General features: G+C 32.8%; 1 protein-coding gene across 2 annotated transcripts in view; it reads right to left on the bottom strand.

Moving 5' to 3' along the window:
* Window positions 1-25,108, bottom strand: part of Sema3d (semaphorin 3D) — a 183,786-nt gene that overhangs the window by 20,087 nt on the left and 138,591 nt on the right. For both annotated transcript variants that reach the window (XM_078040126.1, XM_078040127.1), the window contains 6 exons: window positions 21,961-22,075; window positions 20,766-20,835; window positions 17,275-17,419; window positions 6,929-7,151; window positions 4,285-4,373; window positions 2,279-2,320 (listed from right to left, as the gene is read on the bottom strand). In XM_078040126.1, the coding sequence (XP_077896252.1) occupies window positions 2,279-2,320; window positions 4,285-4,373; window positions 6,929-7,151; window positions 17,275-17,419; window positions 20,766-20,835; window positions 21,961-22,075 (684 nt within the window). The remainder of the gene's footprint in view (window positions 1-2,278; window positions 2,321-4,284; window positions 4,374-6,928; window positions 7,152-17,274; window positions 17,420-20,765; window positions 20,836-21,960; window positions 22,076-25,108) is intronic.

Genomic DNA, 25,108 nt, shown 5'->3' with positions numbered 1-25,108 from the left:
TACTAAGCAGGCTGAGAGATGCCACATCACAAATGAAAGTGTAAGATACTGAAAAAAAAAGCAAATAAATTCATATTTTTGAAAATTAGTCCTGAAATTGATGCACCATTCACCATGTATACTTATTAGAGTGTCTGCAGTGGTGGTAGTGGAAGGGGAGAGAGGGAAATTCCACACAGACTCTATACAGTCAATGAACTCATGGTGAACTCTAGTGGACCATTCCAGGTTTTTAGTAGAGGGGGAAACCCCTTATAAATAGATCTTAACATAAGTAACACACACAATCAGTAATGTGTCTTACATATTTACTGCTCATTAAGCTCTCAGTTAAACCTTTCTTGTTACTAAATGCACCGGCCATGCTTTACTATCAATTTTACTTAAATTCTCTTCAGTATTTGAGACCAGTGACCATACCTTCCTCAAAACTCTCTTCAGCACTTTATCCTATACTTCCTCTTTATTTCTGCCTAAGACATTTGTCTCCTCTGGGATTCCTTCCTTTGAACTAAATGTCAAATTTCTTTCTTTTCTGTTCTCATGTCCTCTTTAATGGGAAACTCAAAGGTATCTTGAAAACAGCCAAATCAAGAGTATAGCAGTTCCCCTAAAGCTACCCACCTGCCCTTCCTTTGCACGAGACACCATCACTCATCCAGGCACGCAAGACAGAAACCTGGGAGTTGTCTTTGAGATTTCGTTCTTACACCATCTGTCACCAGGTCATTTCCATGCCCCCATATAGAAACCTCTAATCTGCTTCCTCCTCTCCCTCTCCCTTTCCACTACCACTGCCTTTGCATGGGTCCTTATCATTTCTCTCCTGGATTACTTTTAAGTGTCCTAACTAATTCTGCTGACTTCTGCCTTCTTTTCCAGCAACTCCCACTTCTATCATAGGACCCAATCCATCTTTCACACTGTCACACCAGACTGATCCTTCTAAAACAGAAAATCTTATCATGACACCCTCCTGCTTAAAATCTTTAATGGATTTCACATCCTTAAGATAAATTGTTAACCATCTTGGGAGGGCATGTAGCATGTGCCTAATCTTACCCTGGCTTACTGAGATTCATTTCTAGCCTCCTTCCCCCTTGAACACACATGTCCTTGCTCTACTTGTACATAAACTTACTAGAATTAACTATGGGCTCTTATTTTTCACATCTTTACAAATGTTCTCCCTTTCTATTTGGGGTATTCTCCTTTATCCCATCACCTTTCTTATTTTTTCTGGTTAATACAATATCCTTTATGGCTCAGGTCACATGTCTATTTGATATCTTCCCTTGCCCATTCTGGCTCATTTCAGGCTACCTTCTATGTATATTTTTCCATTATTACTCAGTGATCTTAGCATGCATCTTTGTTTCTACAATGAACTTCCGGAAGTTTTGTTATGTCACTTATTGATTTCTGTACTCTTATAGCACACTTGTAGGCCTTCAAGAAATAAAGGTTGAATGAATGAACAAATTCATGGAAAAGATCTGAAGAACAAACCTATTTATATCTTGCCCTAATAATTGCTTGGCCATACTAGGCAGAGTATACTAAGACAATTTTAGCAACATCTTAATGTTGAGCATGTTATCATATGATTTTCTTAAATCTTGAGGGTACATATAGAAATGGTAATGCAAGTCTGAATTGTAAATGAATTGGGATTTCAAATATCATACCAGGGGGCTATGAAATTACATTATATTATTATCATTATTATATATAGCTACTATTCAGTCTACACTTACATTGTGCTACTCTGTTTAAAACATTAGCCTACAGCATCCTATTTAAACTCACAACTAACATAGAAGGTTTCTCAACTTTGCTGTTGAGGAAATTGAATCTGAGTGATAGATATTGAGTAGTGTGATGAAAGTTGACTGTTGGGCTATTTGCCACTACAGTCCATATTCTACCTCCTACACTCCCTAATTAAAAATCTTTTTTAATGGTTAGAACTAACATTTTGCATATATTTCTTATGAACTTGACAGAAATACACCAGAAAACTGAGCTCAATTTTTAAGAGCCCAAAGGAAGGGGAGAATGTAGAATATAAAATATAGTTCAATAAGTGAACTTTGTCTCTATTCTTCCAAGGCAAGGTTGGAACAAGGGTTTCAAATCAATAGTTTGAGAAACAAATAATCTGAAACTTTTAAATTATCTGTAGTTTAACTTCCTATTCCAATGTATTCTTCAAATCAACATTCATTCATGCAACTTATTACTTTTTAAAATATTTTTTACACCAAAAATAAAGTACCTGCTTTAAAGATAACTCCATGCTCAAGATGATTGATGGGTGCTGAAAATAGAAAGTAAACATCAATAAAGATAGCCATAACATGATTTTATATTAGTCAATATGTTGTTTTATATATATATAAATTACTGAAGTCAAAGTCTGGATTCTGTTTGCTATCTTTTTCCAATGTGTAGTGAATCTACCTTAACAGAAATGAGGAAAGTAGTTATTTTAAAGTATCTTCTTAAAGAAAAACAAACTAAATTTATGAAGAAGACTTCTGCACTGAAAATTGTTCCCAGTTACAAGTTTTCTACTTCTTTTAAATCTGCTTATCTTAACGTTTCCATATAATTCAAACTAGTGTTGACAAGAACATCTCCGTAATTATTTATTACCTCTTTCTGCTCTTACTTAGATCAGTGATTCAAACACTTATTCAAGTAGCAGAGTTTTGAAAAGCTACAGTACTCCTTGTAGATGGCCATATTCTTTATGTAACATTATGAGATGTCAATGCACACAATTTCATGATATGAACTAGAGCCTGTTTTATATGTAGAGAATATGGTTGTATGCATGCAAAGTAGAATAAGAAACTTGAACATAAAAGCTATCAAATGAAAAAAAGTATTAAAAATAGTTTACCTATTATCTATATTCTATTTATTTCATTTATTACCTGTCTGTATTTACTAGTTGACAAATAGTAGCAGTTGTCAAAGATTTAAGAAAATTCATAAAATAAAAATGTTAAAGTTTGTTTCATAACTTTTTAAAAATGAATTATACAACGTGGACAAAGTCATTAAATGATGTATATTAATTATATATATTTTTAACATAAATTATACCTCAATAAACATGCTTTTTTAAAAAGAGGGGGAATAAAAAGAGAGAGAGAGAGAGAGAGAGGAGAGAGAGAGAGAGAGAGAGAGAGAGAGAGAGAGAGAGAGAGAGAGAGAGAACAAACCATGGCATTGTTTAATCTTCACAGTGAAGCCAAAGAATTCCTCTTGACTAGTGTCTAACAGCCACTGTGTTCTGTGAATAAATGTGTTCTGATATGCTTGTGTATTGTAGGGACTTTATTTAGGCCTCTGGGTTCACCCTTATATTTGACATCAGCCTTTCCCTTAGGAACCACCCAAGATTTTGTTTTGGTAGAGGCCAGATAGCAGGTCTTGTTCTTGTTAACTTCTTGACCACTATTATCATCACAATGTAAACAGGATCTGTGGAACCCAGCATGTTAATTAACTTGAGCCCCTCACAGTGGAGGGCTCTTCTCTCCTTTAAAGTCATAGATGTTTACAGGGAAACAGTTTTTAAGGAAGTTTTTTTGAACAAAAATGTTATAAAAAAATCCAGAATATTTTTAAAAAGCATTTCCAAGAAATACAATTTTATTTCTAATGGTATTTTCAGGAAATACTTTTAAATTAAACTTTATTGAGGCTCTACAAAGAATGTCACAATTCAATTGCATTGTTAAAAGTCAAAGACATTCACATAACCTGGAGAATTCTTCTAGATCTACTAACTATGAGGGTTGGGGAGGGCGTCAGGACTTTGGCATACAGGAAGACTTACTATCATGTAACATATTTTAAAAATTTTCCTTACAGAAAAGCAGGGATATATGATTTATATTCTCTTCCAGTTTTCTCAAATTCAATTGGGGAAAAATTGCAACGTGAAATTTATAAAGTAGAAAAGCATCTGGATAGTAAAAGAGACCCCAGGCTTTCATTTAATGTGGCAATTTGTCTGACTATATGCTTAGAGAATGCAGTAATGAGAGGCAATCCCAGGAGCTCTCAATCAGTGGTATTCTACAGAGGAAGGTAAGGCCCATTCTTAGTTTCTTATAAAACTCTTTTCAATGCTTAGGGAAAAGAAAAAGAAGGAAACTGATTTCAAAGACTTTCCAGCAAAAGTGATGATGTATTAAAGAGTGCCCTGTAGCAAGGAGTATGCAGTTTCACCCTCTTTTCCCCCTGCAACTCTGGACTAAGCCGTACCTTAAATATCTGCAACTCCTCCAGTACCACCTCTTCCATATTCCACTTCTCCTTTGAAATGCTGACAACTTTTAGGACAGTTCCAATGTCTGAAAAAATACATAATTTATAATCCTGCCGTTTCTATTTCAATATTAAGTATATTCCTAGAAACCATCAAATTGCTTGTCTCACTGTTCTTTAAATGTTTTTCAAGAAATCAGATTAATAATGAAGGCTAATGTATAGTGTTTTGCCCTTAAGAAACATGATAGCTTTTAGCTAAAAGAACAGAATTTTATAAACAGATTATTAAATTATATATATCAGTTCATATTTTTTATTTTTCTTTCTTTTTTTATTTTTATTTTTTTGGTATTATAGATTGAACTGAGCCACATCACCAGCCCTTTATTTTTTTTTTCATTTTGAGATGGTATCTTACTAAGTTGTTTAGGGCCTCCCTAAATTGCTGAGGTTGGCTTTGAATTTGTGATGCTCCTTGAACATAAAAGCTATCAAAAGAAAAAAAGTATTAAAAATAGTTTATCTATTATCTATATTCTTTATTCATTTATTATCTATCCATATTTAGTAATTGACAAATAGTAGCAGATGTCAAAGATTTAAAAAAATTCATAAAATAAAAATGTTAAGCAAGAAAGTTTGTTTCATAACTTTTTTTTTAATGATTTATATAAAATAATTACAAATAATATACAAATAATCCCAGCCTCCAGAATCACTGGGATTACAGGCATGAGCCACCACACCTGACATTTTAGTGCACATTCTTAACAAAAGAAATATATGTGCCTAATTTAAGTATTGCTTAAAATGATAACAGAGATGAAACACATATTTTAGATCTTAATTTAAGATTCTAAAGTACATTAAAAAAACTAGTTTTACTTCTACATAGTGATCTCTGCAATAAATATTTACTGAATACCTATTATATCCAGTCTATATGAGGGATACTACATCTCTTCAAATATATTCTACCTTTGTAACCATTGTTAATATGGCAAAAACTAAAGTTTTATTTTCAATTATTTTAATTCAACTTAAGAGACAATATAAAACTAACAATGTAAAACGAAATCTGATGTTTAGAAAAGATATCTTAAGTACATCATCTTATATTGCAGTTCTATGTGGTGGTATGCTAGTATAGAGAGAGATTCAAAAGACTACTTTGGAAAAAGAAAAAAATACCACTTTAATTAATTTATAGAAAACAAATGTCATTAAACTGAGCGCAGGCATTGAAGTACAGGGACATATGCAATAATGTTACTATATGCACAAATAGCCTATAATATTTCATATTGTTTGTCAATGACTATGGAATCTTTGAAATATATTAACTATACACTTTAAGTGTCAAATTGACTACTTTAACATTGCCATAATTTTAGTTAAAGTTAGGTAGTACCACCTAGTGGCTGAACGATGTTTATGACAATAAACTGTTTAAAAGCTAGGAATGCGCTTTGGATGAACAGAGCAAATTAAATGTCAAACTCAGTAATAACAGACTCATTATTTCAAGTTCTGACCCCTTAAACAGCCATCTCTTCAGTCTTGAGAACACTCCTTATTTATATGGATCTTAAAATTGCTATCTGTAACATGATCATGTTTGACAATTGTGCTTGAAGTTAAGATTTCAGTTCAACTGAAACCATGTTTATTAAAAACAAAAAGGAACAAATCAACAGGTCACAAAAATACCTTAGAAAGCACTTTAATAATTTATCACACAAATGCTTCCTAAGAAACCTAACTTCTACAAAACCAATTTGGTTTTAAAAAACAAATAATTCTAAAATTGTTTTACACACTTAAAAAACTATTCCAATAAAGATGTCTGTTTGTCAAAAAACCTATTAATTTCTATTTCTTTATTAAATTCTCAATCTATTAGATAACATAGTGTCTAAAATGCAACAGTTTTACTTTAATGATACATATTATCATTACTGCCATTAGAATTCACAATAGAAAAGTATTATTAGATAATAATTTTTCCTATTTTGGAGACTCACCAAAAATGTAGTGTCTTTTTCTGCAAACAATACATTTAACTCATTTTGTAATTACTGAGTTAGCAAAACAAATAAATAAGATGACCTTCAAGAATGAGAGACCACAAAATTTATTTTAATCTACAAAATTCAAGAACAGAAAAAATAATCTCTAAGAAATTCTGCTTAAAGTCTTTATAAAATAATGATTAATGTTTTTAAAAAGCCATATTAAGTCAACTAAGCCAGTAGTTCTCAAACTGAGAGTCCTTGGGGTAGAGCTTATCAGATACCCTGGTAAGAGAGGGAAAGGTAAAGTTGGAAAATAAATTGTTTTGCTCTATTAATTTAATTTTAGTCCATGGTCATTCAACAAATATGTCTTGAGCACCTAATCTATACTAGGCCCATTGCAACCACAAGATACAAATATATTTTTAATCTTAAATAGGATAGCAGATGTTTATAGTATCAGTTAAAAGCATGTGTTAAATAATTTTAAGAAACACTGACAAGGTATGGTCTAATAATTATTCATTTTTATTTTGACCAATAAATAATTTCGAAGGTTTTGCTTTCTTTATCAGACAATGAAAAATTCCTTTGAAAGAAAACTTAGTCTAGTTTGAACTCACCTGTTCCAAGAAACATTACATCATATTGGCCGTCTTCTGCAACGACATGATCCACCACTATCTGAGTCAGTCTGTAATCCACATTGATTCGCTTGAAAGTTGGTCCTCCTGCAACCGGGTATACTGCCTTATACATCACAGGGTGCCGCTTTATGAAACTGATGACATCATCTGGGAAATCTCGGGTGGATTTAACCAGTGGGTCATAGGTTTTGCTTGGGCACTAAAAAGAAATGTGAATAAGACATTATTTATGTACCTAAGAAATTTACACTTGATTCTAATGAAGCTTTTAAGATATATCATGGATAATATTGAAGGAATGATATGGAATCATATCCAAATATACCTGTAAATAAGTGTAGTGGACACCTAATATATTTAAATCCCATTTTGCACTTCAAAAATATTCTAAATTATATCTATATTTTCTAAATTTTTCCATAGTGAACTCTTTATACACACTGATTCTTATAAAGATTATTGTTTCTAATGAAGATACTTGGAATTTAGGTTGAAATAAATGTTAAACTTTTAAACATGTGAATATATGGAAAACCATCATATTCAGTGTCCCTTGAATAAAGTTAAGATTTTAGTTCAATTGAAACCATGTCTATTAACAACAAAAGGAACAAAACAACAGGTCACAAAAATACTTTAGAAAGCAGTTTAATAATTTGGAATCATAATTATCTAGCTTTATTATAACTGGTGTGAAAATTATATTGGAAACAATTCAACAGTTCTTCCACTAAAGAATCTGTGAAGAAACCCTTGGAGAATTTTCCCCTTCTGTCTAAAATTGCCCCTTGTGTCACTTTGAGAATCTACTAAATAAATAGCTAGCATAATCTGCCCTCTGGTGGTAAAAATTTAAAAGTCCAACTTGGTACAAATTTAATGAATTTCAGGTACCTTTATCCAAAAATAAGGAAATCAATTTATAATTTGACTGTTTTTCAGAAAATGTATCCTAACTTATATCCTAAATCTAATGTATATTTCAAAATATAATTTAGTACGTTATCTTATAGAATACTAGTGTTAATCATTTGAATTTTTAATGAACTAACGGATTTTTTGGAAGGGAAAATTATAGTTAATTGATACAGGTAAATAGAACAAATGAGAAATGTAAGAGAAAATTTATATGAAAATTTTTCCTTTTTTTTTAGTTTTCTTTTTGAGTTGAAACATAGGTTCTATTGATCTCAGCCATTTGTACTAGGTACTCACTATAATCCCATCAGTGCTCCAAAAACATGCCATTTGTCTAAAGGTCATTTTTAAGGAGCTGTAGATCCTGAAGATTTCATGATTTATGACCTTGACCCCAAACTTCATATGCAAAAAACCATAATGTCTCTTTTTAAATTATAAGATATATCTAAGTTGTACTAAAATAACTGTTAATGATTTTCTTCAATTAATTTAAGAATATCTATGGTTCACCAAATCTTGAATGTCTAAAGAAACTGATCCTTTATTGACATCTCTTTATTTGTCCCAGGTCTGTAACAAAAGGATTAGAAATGTCCTAGTTCATTAGCCATTTGGTACTTATTTAGTTATCCTTAACTGGATGTTGGTCTAAAAATGGAAGTCTGTGTATTTGGTCATTTTTTCTGAAACTTAGCCTTCAGCCAAGTGGAATCTGTCAAGTTGATAATGGAAGGAACCATGTATTAAATAGATTAAGCAGAGAATCAGAGTGGATATGAAGCTCAAATAATACAAAGCTCTTGGCCAATTACAGGCTGCATGTTTGAGGCTTAGTCAAAGGCCACTCACAGTAGACTTACAGCTTCTAATGCCTGTGGTTCAATTTGGTTGGTTATCATTAAAATCAAAGCAAAAGCAAGATTTTGCTTGTATTACATTTCTGAAAGAACCCTCCAACGTAAGAGCAAAAAAAATCTCTTTTGACTTTGTAGCTATGGTTACACAGTAGTCAAAATTTGAAAAGAAATAATATCATGACATACCAGCTACAATTTTTGATATCACATTTTAAATAATTAGAAATTTAAGGTAAGAAAGTACAGATGAATGAAGATGGAAATCTTTTGTTAAGAAAGAAGTATAACAATTTTCCTCAGTCCTTGCCTCTGACAAAATATAATAAATGTGTAATAAAATATAAGGGTTAAAAAAAAGGAAGGAAAACCTGGTTTCTATCCACTATCATAAAATGATCTTTGGAAATATCATTTTCTTAGGGCAGTTTTTCCTCATGGCCTGCTGCCAGTGTTTGGATGAGATCCTTATCCTCTCCGTTGCTATGTGTGATCTCTCAGGTCCGCATCACTGTGCTTGCACAAACGAAAGTGATTTGAGAGAGTTACTCCCTGAGGTTCAAGATAGTACAGTATGAACCAAACATTGTTATTTTAGTACATTCAATCCAGTGGAATTTTTGCTTTGATATCATATAGCTGTGCAGCGCACAGATTTAAAATAACGAGATGCCAAGCAATGTATTTAGGTAAGAATAAAGTAGAAATGAAAATTCCATAAAGGAAAAACATGAAGTATAGGGAAACACTCCATGTAATGCAGATGCCATATTCAGTCATTTATCTTCCTTTAAAAATTCCTAGAAAATTTTCCTATTGCAGCTATACCTCTGGGTATTGAAAATCTCGTAAGTTTTTCTCTGTGTCTGTCCTTTTAATTCCTGGCTATTCACATAGTCTAGCTGAATATCCCATACAGGGTCTTTTTCATGTCTGCTCACAGTTTTCTAACTTTACCTAATTTCCATCACTTTAGATCTTGTGTGGAGAGGAAATAACTCAGGTAATTTATCTGTGTCTCAACTATTTTGAAAAACTGTAAGACAACTTAAAATTTGAGGGGAGAGAAAAAAATTTAAAAAGAAAGGAGAAGATTAGCTAAATGTAAAAAAAAAAAAATGCCAGTATCTTGCTGGAAACATTAATACCATCACAAGATCTGAGAAAAAAGAACTTGCCTAGAAAAACCTGAGATGAAAGGGTAAACACAACAGCCATGAGCCTGGTTCAGCGCCTATCTCCATGGCTGGCTGCCACAGCTGGCTAGGTGTGATCCTGTTATGCTTGGCAAATCCTTGTGTTTGTATAGGGCTTTTAGGAGTGGAGTGGGAAGCAATGGATAAGAGAAGAAAAATGGTTTTTATCCAATGAGAGAACTTTGCCCCTTGGCAAGGCACCAGACAGCTGTTAAAAGTTTTCTCCCCCTGCTGCTTCGGGCTATTCTCAACAGGTTGCAGTTTCTCTTTAAACAGATCAGAGGAATGACTAATGTGAGCGAAGACATGGCACAAAGAAAGACTGAACCAGGCTTTCATTTTCAGCAAACTGGGGAAACTAAACTGAATATTTAATGAATGGTATGTAAAGAAAGTCTGATTTTTATTTACAATGTAAAAATGCAAATTCAGTAAGTGCCGCCTGATCACTGTGATTATCACAGAGTTGGCCTATAACAGATATGGCAAAGGAAGGATCTTGTCTTAAATATCAGAGATAGAAAGTTCAGGGATAGAAAGGCCAGAGATAGCAGTGCAGAGGTAAATCACTCCCCCTCTGTTTTTAAGATTCCTTTCACTTACTGGAATTTCTACACCAGAAAAAGCAAAAACACTAGTAAACATAATAAGTAGACTATGATTTGAAGAACTTCATTTTAAAAGCAATAGTTGGCCTATGGAAATAAAAACCTGAAATCCAGTTGGAAAGGTTAATTCATGTGAAGAAACCAGTTGGTTCTTATCAATTTATGCAAGGGTGCTTAACCACTGAGCCACATCTCCAGCCCTTTTTATTATTTATTTTGAGACAGGGTGTTGATAAATTGCTTAGAGCCTTGCTAAATTGCTGAGGCTGACCTCAAATTTCTAATCCTCCTGCCTCTGCTTTCCAATTGCTGGGATTACAGGCTTGTGCCCCCAAACCAGGCTTACTCTCATCGTTTTAGAGAAATGAAGCCTAGATCTAGATACAGAGGACTGACAGGGATCTTTTGTCAGGCACGGTCAGTGTAACCAATTTTAGTTCTGTCTCTGCTACTCTCTTCTAGAACTAAATCCCTGGAAAGAAAGGATTTAGAGTTATCTCCAGTAATTTGAGAGAGGTAGTGACAAGGAAATGGTGGGTTGTTATCCAAGAAAATAGAAGGCAGTGCAATTGAACAGATATTAAGGGGAAAATAAAGCTGAATTCAATATGATGAAGAGGCATAAGTCATCTATAAAAAAGCAATTTCCCCAAAGTTTTCTACAGATTTTTAAGTTAACTAGGGAAGCCCTGAAAGCCTTAAAACAAAATGAAACAAACAACAACACAATGTTAACCATATACTTCAGATGTACAAAGGAGGGGATGGGTCAAGACCCTGAGGGAATTCTTCCGTCCTATGCCATATTTCTCAGTTTCCTTTGATAAGACTATCACAGTCTCACCAAACTGTAGAAATCAAGAGGAGGTTTCATTATATACATCTTGAATTACATGTTTTTCTTTGGCCAGTTAACCTATATTTGGAAGTCAAATATCTCTTTACTACTAGTAAAAAGGACAATTCTTAATGGGAACAGCACAACTTGTAATCAATCTTCTGACAATTTTGGATCTTCATTAATTTAATAAAGACATACAATTCTGAGAGCCATCAGCTCTCTAGGGAAAGAATGTATGATGGGACTAGGCGAAAACTTAGTTTAGATGGAGCCTATACTCTGAGAAAAACAGAATGCCAAAGAATTTTGAACTTGTGGGTTCCATATGCATCTCTTACTATTGTGGATTCCATGTTCACCTCAAATCCTGGTTGTTGTGAATATAAACCAGGGTAAAAGTTGAAAATTCTCCATAAAATTTCTTGTTGAAGCACCATTACATATATCCAGTCTGCTGTGTAGATCATTCTCAACATTGTGTTATTTTGATCCTATGAGAACCCGTTTAGGGTTTGCTTTTGTGTGACAAAACCACAAATTTGCCTCAAGTAAGACTCAGTGATGCCCCAATATGTAAAAGATCTTTCTAGCCCAGATGAATATGCCAGGTCTCTGGGTAGGTCTATGGCAGTGTCTTTGCTAAGACAAATTTTTTAGTGAACCTGAAATCAAAAGAACCTTCTAATTTCTCAATGTCTTTTACACTTCTAATAATTTGGGAGAAAATAAATAAGAACTGTTTCACACATCTACTCACATCCTGAGTTCAGGAGGTTTTAATCTAGCAGAAAAGAAGGATAATAAGTTTTGTTAATCAAGTTTTACAGGACATTTTAATATTTATTTCCTCTTTTTGTCCCACTAACAAAACAAATGATATTCAGAAATAAATCATGGAAGGGCAATAAGCAGTAAAAAGGAATTTTGATATTCCATGTATCTTAGAGTTTCTTTCTCCAGGAAAAGAAGATTAGACAAAGAAAACCAACCATAGCCCCTACGCCAAACTGGAGGTACAGGGTGGTTTTAGAAAGAGCTGAAAAATGAGCATTTCTTTTACATGTCTAGGGTCAGATGTGGAAGCTGCAGTTGGCATGAGATGTCAAGTCTTTACATACCCTCTCCAGGATGCTTTTACCATGCCTTGGAGTCCCTGAAAAAATAGCTCTGCTTCAAAATCTTTTTTTTTTTGGGGGGGGATGGGGTGGGTACCAGGATTGAACTCAGGGGCACTTGACCACTGACCCACATCCCCAGCTCTATTTTGTATTTTATTTAGAGAGAGGGTCTTAATGAGTTGCTTTAGCCCCTCATTTTGCTGAGGTTGGCTTTGAACTCACAATTCTCCTGCCTCAGCCTCCCGTGCTGCTGGGATTACAGGCATGTACCATTTGTGCCTGGCTTGAAATTTTGAACCAAGAAACTCACTAGAGAGGAGAGAGAGCAAGCAAGAACAAGAGCATGAGAGAGGAGAGATCTTGAAAGATACTAAAAGATTGTAGGCTTTCAGTTAGTTTTTTTGTTTCTTCACTATGTTTTGGTTTCTTCACTATTTGCAACACTTTTTAAAAAATATCTATATACAAAGAAAGAACAGGTCTTACTGATGTTTAAGCTACTCCTAGGAGTTGTATTGTATCTATCATCAGTATTCACATAGTAAAGTTATGAAACCAATGATAGTAGCTATCACTACCTCTTTTACACCCTGCCCTCAAATGGAGGATTAGTTAAGATAATGATGTGTTTTATGGATTACATTAAAAAGATAAAAAATCTTCACACTTAAACCAGCAACCACGTAGAAGGAAATGGAATTAAGAAATGAACTGTAATTTTTACAAAATTAGGCATTTATAAAATATCAGTAACTATGGAAAAAATGTTTTATGGAAAAAATGTTTTAAAAGTAGTAAAATGTGTTTCATAAATATTTAAATTTCAAAAACTAGTACTTTCTTCTTACTTTTTTGATAAGGGAATGGTTTAAAACTGAAACTCACTTTTCAGTAAATATTGACTAGTATTTTACATTCATGCATAAAAAATAACTTGTCAACACAGAATAAAACTACATAATAAGACTAACTTAGTATCTTGAAACTGATAAATTATTTCTAATGAATCAACAATGAAAATTGAAATCTGACTTTACAAATCCTCCCCAGATTCTGAGTTTTCTAGCTGTCTATTAGTTCTGACCTGACTTCAATTTAGTGTCCATACCTGAATTATACCTCTCACTTTATAGTGGATTCTTCCATATTTCATTTCACTTGGAAATTCATATCACTAAATCCAGTAAATCAATAAGATTGATAAAATCCACCTGTACAAAATATATGTTCAGACTCTATTTGGACACCAGAGGGCAGAAGAAACACTTGAAGTGAAGGAATTTTATAAATGTATCCTTGTGAATTTTCAGGCCTAATAAAATTGAAGATCATCCAGGTAAGGCTAGGGGTTTAGGTTTGACTTTTGGTCAAAGGAAATACAGTATTCTGTCAAAATAAAAAAAAAGAAAGAAATAAAGAGAAAGAAAGAAAGAAAAAAAGAAAGAAAGAAAGAAAGAAAGAAAGAAAGAAAGAAAGAAAGAAAGAAAGAAAGAAAGAAAGAGAGAGAGAGAGAGAAGGTAGATGCAGCATGCTACCATCCCTACAGTGTTTAACTGAGTAACAATGTCAGCTGAGGTGACTTCTGGGAGAACCACTTAGATATCAATCTTAGTAACAACAAGGATACAGAAAATGTGAAAGCAAAGGTGATTTTTAAAAAACAATGTATTTTAAAATTTCAACTTAAGGGTAAAATAACTTTAGTAAACATTCTAACCAATTACAGAGAAAACAAATTATTCTTCAACACTTTAATAAAGTAAGATATATTCTTCTAAATCATAATAGAAAGACGACAAATGTAAGAAGGTTTCAGCACTACACTGCAACATGTACAGACAATAGCTCAATCCTTGGAGATACAACAGAGGTTCTGTTTGATTATTTTCATCACTTTGAAGGTAGAACAGAAGAACTTATGATTTGGAGTAGGTAGATCCAAATGTAATCCCAGTCTTACCACTTATCCTCACTGGTATTTTTCATACCCACAAACTTGAGGTAATGGTACCTATGCTATGATATTTTCTTAGGAATGTAATGATATAACATGTAAGTGTTTTTCATTCCAAGTCATAAGGAATGTTCAATAATAATTTATTACTAAAATTTCTGAAAGAGAGAAAATAGTAGAAAGCATCACCATTTTGGGTGCTTTTTAAAAAAAGTGCAGATGAGAGAGAATGGCAGCAGATGATATAAAATCAAATGCATTTAATTTTAGGTAGGACATTCAGCACTATAACTACAGGTGAATGTTAGAAAACAGGTGACTTATCATAGAATATCACAGAATAGAGAGAGCATACTCAACCAAAAAATTCCAATCATATTCTTTATCCTTCTGCTTTTTTATGGCAACATGATATTGGGAAAATTATTTAATTATTCTGGGCATCAGATTCCTCCTAAATAAGACAAGAGTGAATTATGTGTTCTCTATCATCTACTCCAGCTCTTACATTCTCAAAATTTACAAGTGTAGTCACTTGATATACTGCGAAACACAATTTCAATGATTTTAAAATGTAATTATTTAAAATGGTAAAGTTTGTTTAGGCAAAGCATGTTTGTGTAATAGGTTTTCACATCAGATATATGTTGTTTCTAACCTCAACATCAGCATTCCAAATAAAAAAATATAACGTAGACGCAGAATAATAGCATAAGCAAATAAAATAGAATATTATTTTAAAGTGACTAAAGAAGTAAGAAAATAAAGAGTTTACACATCTATAAATTATTTTAGGTATTCCCAAATTTGTTTAGAGTTATTTTGAGGATTCAGCAGAAAAGACCAGCATATTTTACATAATTCCACTGATGAAAACCACTCCTCATTGATATTTATGTTGTCTGATTTTGGGGGATACTTATTGTCATTTCAGAGAAGTGGCTATGTACTTTGGAGAGTCTTAAAAATATGAGTTTTCCTTAAGCTGTGTATAACATTCACATCTCTTTCAGCCAGCGCTGGTAAATAGTGACAACAATCACTTTTGTAAAAATGCTAATTCACATTAGCATTTCTAACTTACATTGTAATCAAAATTAATGTAATCTTAAAACATAGGTAATTATTTTGATTATTATTTTCCATTTCTGAGTATCACAGGACTCAATTGCTGTGTCTATGTATTCAAATAATTTGCTATAATTAATGTGGATGATATCAGCACCAAATTCTTTCTCCTGTTGCATCCAATAATTGGGGAAAACATTTGTAATGGCCTGAATTAAAATCAGTGTGTTAACATAAGGAAATAACTAAAGGCACATCAATAAATTAATGAATAACAAAAAGGTGAAAAAAGGAAGGAGGTTTTATGCTAGGCAACAACATGAATGAACCTTGAGAACATTATGCTAAGTGAAATAGTCATTTACAGAAAGATATGATTCCACTCATGGAAGTTATGGATAAAGCCACATTCATAAAATCAAAGTATGTAATGGTGGTTACAAAGGGTTAGGGAAAAGGGAAATAGGGGAGTTACCGTCCCATGGATGCAACATTCCAGTTGACTAATATGAATGTGTTTTAGAGATCTGCTATCCAACATAGTACCTGTAGCCAATGTTAATGTATCATACACTTAAAAATTTAAGAGGGTAGATGACAGGTTGTGTTTTTGTTATCATCTTTTAAAAGAGGAAAAACAAAAGTGAATTATGAAAATCACAATATTAATTGAAAAAATATTTTCACAAAACAGTTATTTCATCATAACCAGCCCCCCCCCAACAAAAACACCCATCCCTGAAGCAGATTTATATGAATGAATTATAAAAGGGAGAATAGAAATATTTAGTGTGGTTCCAAAATTAAGTTGCATAACAGGAAGATGGAAAGACAATTCAGAAAGCCTAACCACCAGCTAGTTCCTCCTTATGAATGAACATATGAAAAGGTAATATTAAATAGAATTTAAATGGTTAAGTCAACATTTTTCTCAGAGATTTTGGTTATTATTTTAGACCCCTAGGTAGAAATATTGAGAAAAAGTCCTAAATTAAATAAAATTATTTTTCCTTTTAATATTACCTCAACTAACCAATCTTGAATTATTTAAATAATTTCAACTATTTTAATTCTACCAACAAAATGAAAAGTAATCTTCTGCTTACAATGTACAAACAGCACTACAAGTTCAGTTGTTTTCTTTTCAAACAAATGCATAAATTATTACTTGCTTCATGTGTGCTTTAAACATGATAAGAATTATACTATTTGATAAGAATTTTGAACTGAGGGTTCTTTAAAATCGCCTCCTGTCTAAGAAATGAAGCAACAAAATAAAGGTGCAACAAAATAAAGAAAAGATTCATACATTACAAGAAGGAAGATAACTTAAACGGGCCATCATAACTGATGAAGTCTTTTCAAAGTAGAAGAAGCAGCTAGAAGACTTTTTAGCTTTATGTGCAACTGTACGTTTGGAACTAATACGTATTTGGCATTTCCATCTAACTTAGAATATTTTTCACTCTAGGTAACTAAGTCATTTTAATGATTCTATAGACATACTTGGGATAAACTATACCTTGGGCCATAATCCACTCATTACAATGTAGTTCATCATTTCCCATAGTATTTAAAATTCTCTAGTCAAAACAAATATATTCAAGTGGAGGATGGAAATGTTAAGACATCAGTGAAAATAAATAATAGCTATTTAAAAATCAACAGCCCACATTGTTGTGGGAGTAGTTAAGTTTATAATAGGACTAAGAATTGAATATGGGATTAAAAAAATAATTCAATTATTAAGTTGGATACATACTGTGCCAGGTCGGGGATAAGGAATTCTTCCATCATACTGTACCCAGCGATGGTCTGCACTTTCCTTATGAGCATATGGACCATTAAAAACTGCTCTGATGTCAGCCATGCTATAGACACAAACAGCAGAGCCTTTGAAGATGGAGCTGAAAGAAAGCAACATGATCCTGTCATTCACAACCATCCAATGGGCTTTTATTTTGCACATATTGGAACCAGGAGCTGTGGGGACAAATATATTTGGCAAATTCTATTTGACAGGTGATGCAAAAAAAAGGCGGGAGGTGCCTATGTCCTCAAAGAGCTTATGGCTAAGAAATCCTGACAAATAGGTGATTAAGTCTCTTGTAAATAAATATATTAAGTAAGCACATGGATGTGTACCCAGACCATGGCTGTCACATAAGTTTTCAAGGAGGAAGTGAGGTCTAAATTTTTATTTAAAATTATCTAGAAAAACTGGGGGATAGAGAAGAAAATGCAGAAAATGGTACTGTGTTTTTCTATATATCCTTCAATTTTATTTGAAGTTATTATAATGTAATGCCTTATAAAGAGTTTAAAATATAAAAAGTTGGGGCTGGGGATGTGGCTCAAGCGGTAGTGCGCTCCCCTAGCATGCGCAGAGCGCTGGGTTCGATCCTCAGCACCACATAAAAATAAAGATGTTGTGTCCACCGAAAACCGAAAAATAAATATTAAAAAAATTCTCTTTCTCTCTCTCTTAAAAAAAAGTTATATTATCTACTTTTAGTAAATAATGTAAATAATTTATATTTAGATGTTGAATAACAATCATCTCACGTTTATCTTCCTTTTTGAAGTGAATGTTCAATTATGGTAAGCAAAATAAGCCAGACTCAGAAAGTCCAGTGTTCTATGTGTTCTCATGTATGTGGAAGCCAGAGAGGAAAAAGAAAAGGAAAGGAAGCAGGAGGTGGATCTCATGAAAACTGAAGGGAGATCAGAAGATTAGAGGAAAGGGGCCAGAGAAAGAAAGGAGGGAAGGAAAGAGGAAATACTGGGGAAAGATATCCTTCAAATTATATCATTTATGTTGTGTGTGTATATGAATAGCAGCAACAAATCACACCATAATGTACAATGGTAAAACACCAATAAATATATGGCAAAAAATAGTGTTCATCATAAAATTCACATAAGTTAAATAATTTATTCATATGATGTTTATTAAACTGATTTTTAAATGTTTCATTTTTTTTTTTGCATTTTGCTACTTGAATTGAGCTTTTATAGTTACTTATCTTATACTTACTTATAATTACATAATCTCAGAGACAGCATTTAAGAGAAGCTCCATAAGAATTCTACAAAGTTTTGCACACTAATGATATAAACTGTTAACACCATCAGATAATTCTTTTTTTATTTTAGTTCTGGAAGTTACAGGACATTTTCTTTAAATTTCTTTGAATGATTTCTTTCAATGATTCTTGTTATTAAAAAATGAGATCACCCTTTATGATCTAAGAAACTTATCACCTCAGAATTGCACAAACAAGCCAACAATTCTCTAGCATGAGTAACTCAATTATTAATATTCTTGGAATGACATTAATAGGAAACATCAGGAGGTAACGGTGAACAGGCAGTTAGGAGAAAACTAGCAGCTAAGAAGAGAGGTGATGTTCCCATAAAAATTACACATCTGCTATGAAATCTTAAAAGAATTCTTAAAAGAATAATGCATCATGTTTAATGGCATTGGCATTATTGCAGGCTAATTATGTCTTCTCACTTGACAAAGACATGACATACATTCTGACATTACCTCAGTCTTCAGAGCACCACTAAAAAATAAAATAACAAAGAACACCAAGAACAGAGAGCTAACTTGTAACTTCACATTCTGGGTGGGCAGAAACTTGATAGGAAAAAAAAAAAGAACTATCTTGGGGCTGCATTTCCCTGGCACATATCTGTGTCTTGTATATGAAGCACACATTGACTTCAAAGAAAGTTCTGTGAAAGGAAAGGTGCCAAGAGATCTAGGGCTGAGATAATTGAGTAACTACAGACATTTTTTCTTCCTGCATTTTTTTTTTTTGTCTTCTACCAGGGATTGAACCCAGGAACAGTCTACCACTGAGCTACATCCCTGACTATTTTTATTTCTTATTTTGAGACAGAGTCTTACCAAGTTGCTAAAGCTGGCCTTGAGCTTGTGATCCTCCTACCTCAGCCTCTTAAAGTGTGAGGTATAAGTGTATGCAACCAAACTCAGAAGTCTGCATATTTTTATATTCATATATAAAGTAACAGAAATATGAATTCCAAAATAGCAAGTTCTTAAGCTATTTTCTTTATTCTCATGTTCAAATATTAACTTCATTTTATAATTAATCAAATACTATTTTGTTTTTTGATATATTCTGAACCATTAGAGAATTTCAGTTTGTGTAGAAGGTATTATGAACGAAATGAGGAATATGCCATAAAGAGGAAACCAAACTAGAACATGTATACAAAATAGTTTAAGGATTTATTCAAAAGAATACACTAAAACCAAACAATATCATAGTTCTTCCAATATGCCTGTCAACATACATTGAGAGCTGAGTTGTGGAAAGAGTGAAAAATATTTACAAATTCAAAAGCAGTAACATGTAACAGGGGCAAAAAATATGCTTTGAATATTGTCAAATGTAGGTTACTCTTGAAATAAAATGAAGACAGCGAGGATCACATCTTCTTGGAGAAAGCTTCATAGATGCTAGTACAATTTTTAAGCAATTCACAAAATCTTGATGATGTTTAGAAGACAGAAAGAAAACAAGAATACAGGGATAAAAATTTAAAAAACCCTCTCTGTTCTAGTCCTACTTTTACTGCTAACTGGTTATTCTTCTTTGGGTGGATAGAGCCAACTTTCATTGTTAAAGAAGTAAATAGTGACATGGTCCTAACATCCACACTCTCATCATTTTAGGTAGCAGGACATGCAAGTAAGACATCTTGTGATGTGATGAGAAGATAAAAGTCTAGAGAATCCCATTCATGATTAATTAATCACAGCTTTGCCAGTGAACTTAATCATTTCTCATTCATTTCTTTAGTGTTACTTCTATGTCCCTAAGTTTGTAAGTATTTATTATGAATAGTATATGCAGACATCTTTTGTACCCACCAATTTTATGCTAAGAATTCATCTCAGAGATATACTTGTTCACATGTGGAATGGCATGTTCTATGGTGCACCATGTGTGGCAGCAAAGTTCTAGAAACCAGGAACATACAGAGGGCTGCTTAAGTAACTTTAGTGACATAGGGGCTGCTATACTGGTTTAAAAAGAAGGAAGCAAGTTTTTATAGGGATATGAAAGATTTCTAAAAAACACTAAGTGAACAGGTAAAATGGAAAACATCGTATAGCATGTTGCTATAAAGAAAGAGACAAAAATCATGTAACTATATGTGTTCACATACGTATATAACTTTTCTAAAAGGATTAAAAACATTTTTTTTACATACCTTGTTGTGGTGAAGACGCCATAAACTACAGGATTTCTTTCGTCTCTTGTGGGGAGTAAATAAATATCTTCTATTAATGGAAAAAATAATTATTCAGTATATTTTAATTTTTAATATTATATATATTCTTTTAAAAATAATAAATATCTCTGAAACTCTAAACAGTGTACAAAATTAAGATAACAGAGTACTATACTGTCTCTTAGGAAATTAAGGGGAAATGCAAAGCTTATATTAAAAAGAGAAATTAAGGGTAAAAGTTTTCTCACTAGCTATGTGACATTGAGTTGAACATTTAACCTCTCAGTTGTTTACTTCAATCACATAAATGAGGTGATCCAATTGATAATCTATGACTGTTTCTAATTATCAGCATGTGATTTCATATAAAATAAAAACCAGAAAAAGGATTTTTTTTTTACCCTCTAGTGTAAAAATGTGTTATACACTCTGTGTCAACTTAGTAATTCAACTACTTCTTCAATAATAATATTAAAATATTGTTTAAGTAAATAGCACAATATTGGTGGTAGATTATTTGCAAGTAATATTTTGTAAAAGAGTATTTAAGAGGTGAGTGTACTTATATACTACATGAGAGATGGCCCATGCTATTGAATATACACTTTAATAGTATCAAACACATAATAATGATAAAGTAATAGATTGTATAGATAACTATTTTTACACTGCATGGCAAATCTAAACAAGTTTGAGAAGATAAAAACTAATGAAGCCGTAAGTTATATAAAACTAAAGTGTTCTTTCTAGAATTAGCTTGTAGAATTGGGAGAAATGGGGAATAGAAAAGTCTCCTAGTCTGTCCAGCAGAGGGCGTCCACAGAATGAGGAACCTGAACTCTTCCTCTGTGTAGAAAGTGGCTTCCAAGGAAGGGAAAAGCTGAAGAAGGGATGGATGAATTTTGTACTCTGGGGACTTATATCTTCCTTTCACTTGCTGTAATTTCGTTTCCTTCACTAGTTTCTAAGACTCTTACAAAGAGAGGAGTTACTTCATGTAACTCTAGGCCTAGAGCACGGCATGTGCTTTGAGTTTGCAAATTTAGTAAGAACCATTCCTTGTAAGCTGTGCTGAGTTACATATAATCAGGTATTTGGAGTAAAATATAACAAATGATGAATTGCTTAAACAGGTAGAAAGACTTTTCCAGGAAAGAAAGAACACATGACTTACGGAGCTCATCAAAATATGTATCGGCCCCATCACTTCCAGGAATGGAACAAATCAATCTGGCTTTAAGAAAAGTTGTCCATTTGTTTATCAAGCTGCGTTGTCCTCCTACATCATTCTGAAATGTGGAAAACAAAAATAAAGATAAAATTTCACCAACATGATTCTGTCACCAACTATAACTGGTAGTTATCATTATTAATACAAGTGGTACATTATTAATTCTATTGTTTAAAAAAAATAGAGCCTGGATATTGAGTCTTTCAACTTCCAAATAAAGGAAAAGTCAGTTCTTTCCTTCAACCAATGGTGATTTTCTAATGGTTAAAGAAATGCCATGAAAGCAATATAACTGCTGAATGAGGAGATGCCTATAAGACTCTAACAATCAAGGTAGGCTTGGGATCAAATCCTGTGTCTTCCAATTTTTTCTGCCATGACATACAAAAGATTAATTTATCCAATTACTTGTTTTCTCATCAATAAAATATGATTAATATGATCAAATGGAAAAAAACTGTATAAAATGCTTAACATAATGCCAGGCAACTTGAGTGCAATAAATGCTAGCACTGATTGTTATTATTTCTATGATTAAGAAACATTTCCAGCCTTTAGAAGAACTCTGCTTCTGTATAAACTTAAAAGTATTCTTTTTCCAAATTTTGTGCATTTATAATTAAACATCAAGGTGACATAAATATATACATAATATGAATATACAGGAAAATGATCTTTTAAAAGATATCAGCCTATATTTTCCATAGCTTACTTTTGTTTTGAAATATTTTATTTAAAATGTTTCCTTAGGCATTTAGCCAAAAAAACTTTCTAATCGATTAAATAGAATAAGAACAATTGGGCTATTTAATAATCCAGCAAAAAAGATATATTTCTGATTTTTAAATTAATATGTCCTGTAAACATTTAATTATTATGATTTTTCATTTATTTGATTCAGCCAACCCTGCTATTCTTATAATAAAAGAGCAAGACTGATTCATGGAATAAATATACAATGTATTCAATTTCAAGTTTTGAAAGGTACTTTTGGAGCTACTTTTTCCATTAACTTATCTGTATTTAAATGTTATACAAATTTTTTTTTAATCCTTCATTACATGATGTTCTATAAAGTTAATGAAAAGTTAACTGTCATGTTTTATATCTGAATATCTAGGAACTATCTTCTCTGTGCTTCTTTATCTCCAAAATAAACCAAATTAGAGAAAAGCATCCAAATGACAATTCTAAGCAAGAGAATTAAAGTCATACATGTACTTCTTATACCAAACAATAATTATTTTTTTTTAATTTAAAGACATGAGTTTTCAGTAAAATATGTCTTATATGAGCTAAAAATGTAACAAACAAACATTTATCACACTTCACAGTTTGCACTTACTGTGTTAATTTTGCATGATGCCAAATCATGATAAATTTACACGTGGAACATGTTCAGCTCAGTTCATGTGTGCTGGGGACTAACTATACATATGAATGTCCACATAATATAAACATAATGACTAACAGCATTGTTTAGAATCAGCATTAACAAAACACTTTCCTAGTTGTAGTATTTTGTCACTGATTCTGAAGCTAGAATTAAAAGAGTGTCAGTGTAGATAGATAAATCCAGTCAGATCAGATCAAGGAGGCCAATTTGGGTCTGGGAAGTTGGAGATTGAAATGCTAATACCTTCAGAGCCCTTCCTCCACCCTAATCAAGATAACCTGCCCCTGCTCCAACCTGTTGCTAAGGGATTGTCCCTACAGGGAGTTTTTAATTAGGCCCCCTTCCTGCTTGGCTCCTCCAGCCCATCTGCTTCACACCTTTTGGCCATCCCATGGAGCATATCTTGGGCCTAGTCTGTATGCAGAAAGGAGAGAGTTAAGGCAAAGAGAGCAGGAGAATAAAGGAAGCTTAGAACATATAAAAAAAGCAGATTATCCTCACTTTTGGGGATACCAGGATAACAGCTATAGCCTCCTTCTCCCTCTTGGGAGAAGTCTATGTTACTCCTTTTAAAATAAACCCTTCTTGGGCTGGGGATATAGCCCAGTTGGTAGAATGCTTGCCTTACATGCACAAGGCCATAGGTTCTAGCCCCAGCATAACCCCTATCCCCCCAAAAAAAGTTAAATAAACTTGCTTATATGCTTGCCTCAGCACTGATAATTGGTGGTATCAATGCTGTTGCTGGCTTGTGGTGATAATAAAATGCATGATAGCTGCTAGTTGTGTTACAGTAGTTTTTAATTCTCAAGAGAAAATTCATTCCTTATTGTCTTAACTCAATGCTTACTCCAGATATTTCACTAATACCCTGCCAACCAATTTAATAAACACTTAATAAATAACTGAAACAACAAGTAAAAATTGACAAAAGTATTTTGAAATGAATAGAGAGCCAAGGAGAGCCTTCTCTGAAATTTCTTTAAATAGGAAAATGAAGAAAGGCTTCACAAAAGAGTTAGATTTAATACTAAGTCTTTATGATAGGGGGGCTCAGACTACATGTGTAGAGACTGGTTCAGGAGAAACTTCAGTTACTTAAAGTTAGGTGGAAAGAACAATGGGTCTAATATCCAGAACTCCTTGGGAGACAAATTTGGTTCACATGAAGACTGGGATCAATTAAAATAGTGAACGAAAATGTAATAAAAGTAAATTGGAGTAAGATCAAGGAAGGCTTTGACATCAGGCCAAAGTGTCTGTATGTTAATAAGCACATGATGAAGAACTACTAAAAGATGTAATGATTAGCAAAGAAGTGAAATAATTAAGAGTTTTCTTTCAAGGAAACTAAATGACCTGTAACAAGTACGTATGTAATTGCTCTTGAATTTTAATTTTGTGTATGGTGCTTCTATTATTTGGGTATCATTTCTCAAATACTATTCCATCTAACAACTGGATGATTTCAGGCGTCTACAGAGGTGAAGACAGATTTTATCTACATATAGGTTATTTTTAGGCTCATATCCTCTGATCATTTTATCATTAAATCTAGATATTAAAATGAATGGGCAAAAATATTGATGCTTCCTCCTAATGTACTAATGGATTATGTGCTCATATACAGTAGGAGTCCCATGAGAAAATGTGTGCATACATTACCAGAAAGTAATGGATTTTTAAATGAATTTG

This window comes from Ictidomys tridecemlineatus, chromosome 2 (assembly GCF_052094955.1).
Source record: "Ictidomys tridecemlineatus isolate mIctTri1 chromosome 2, mIctTri1.hap1, whole genome shotgun sequence".
Lineage (NCBI taxonomy): Eukaryota > Metazoa > Chordata > Mammalia > Rodentia > Sciuridae > Ictidomys > Ictidomys tridecemlineatus.
Note: the sequence above shows the minus strand (reverse complement) of the source record. Positions and strands in the feature narration are given on the sequence as shown.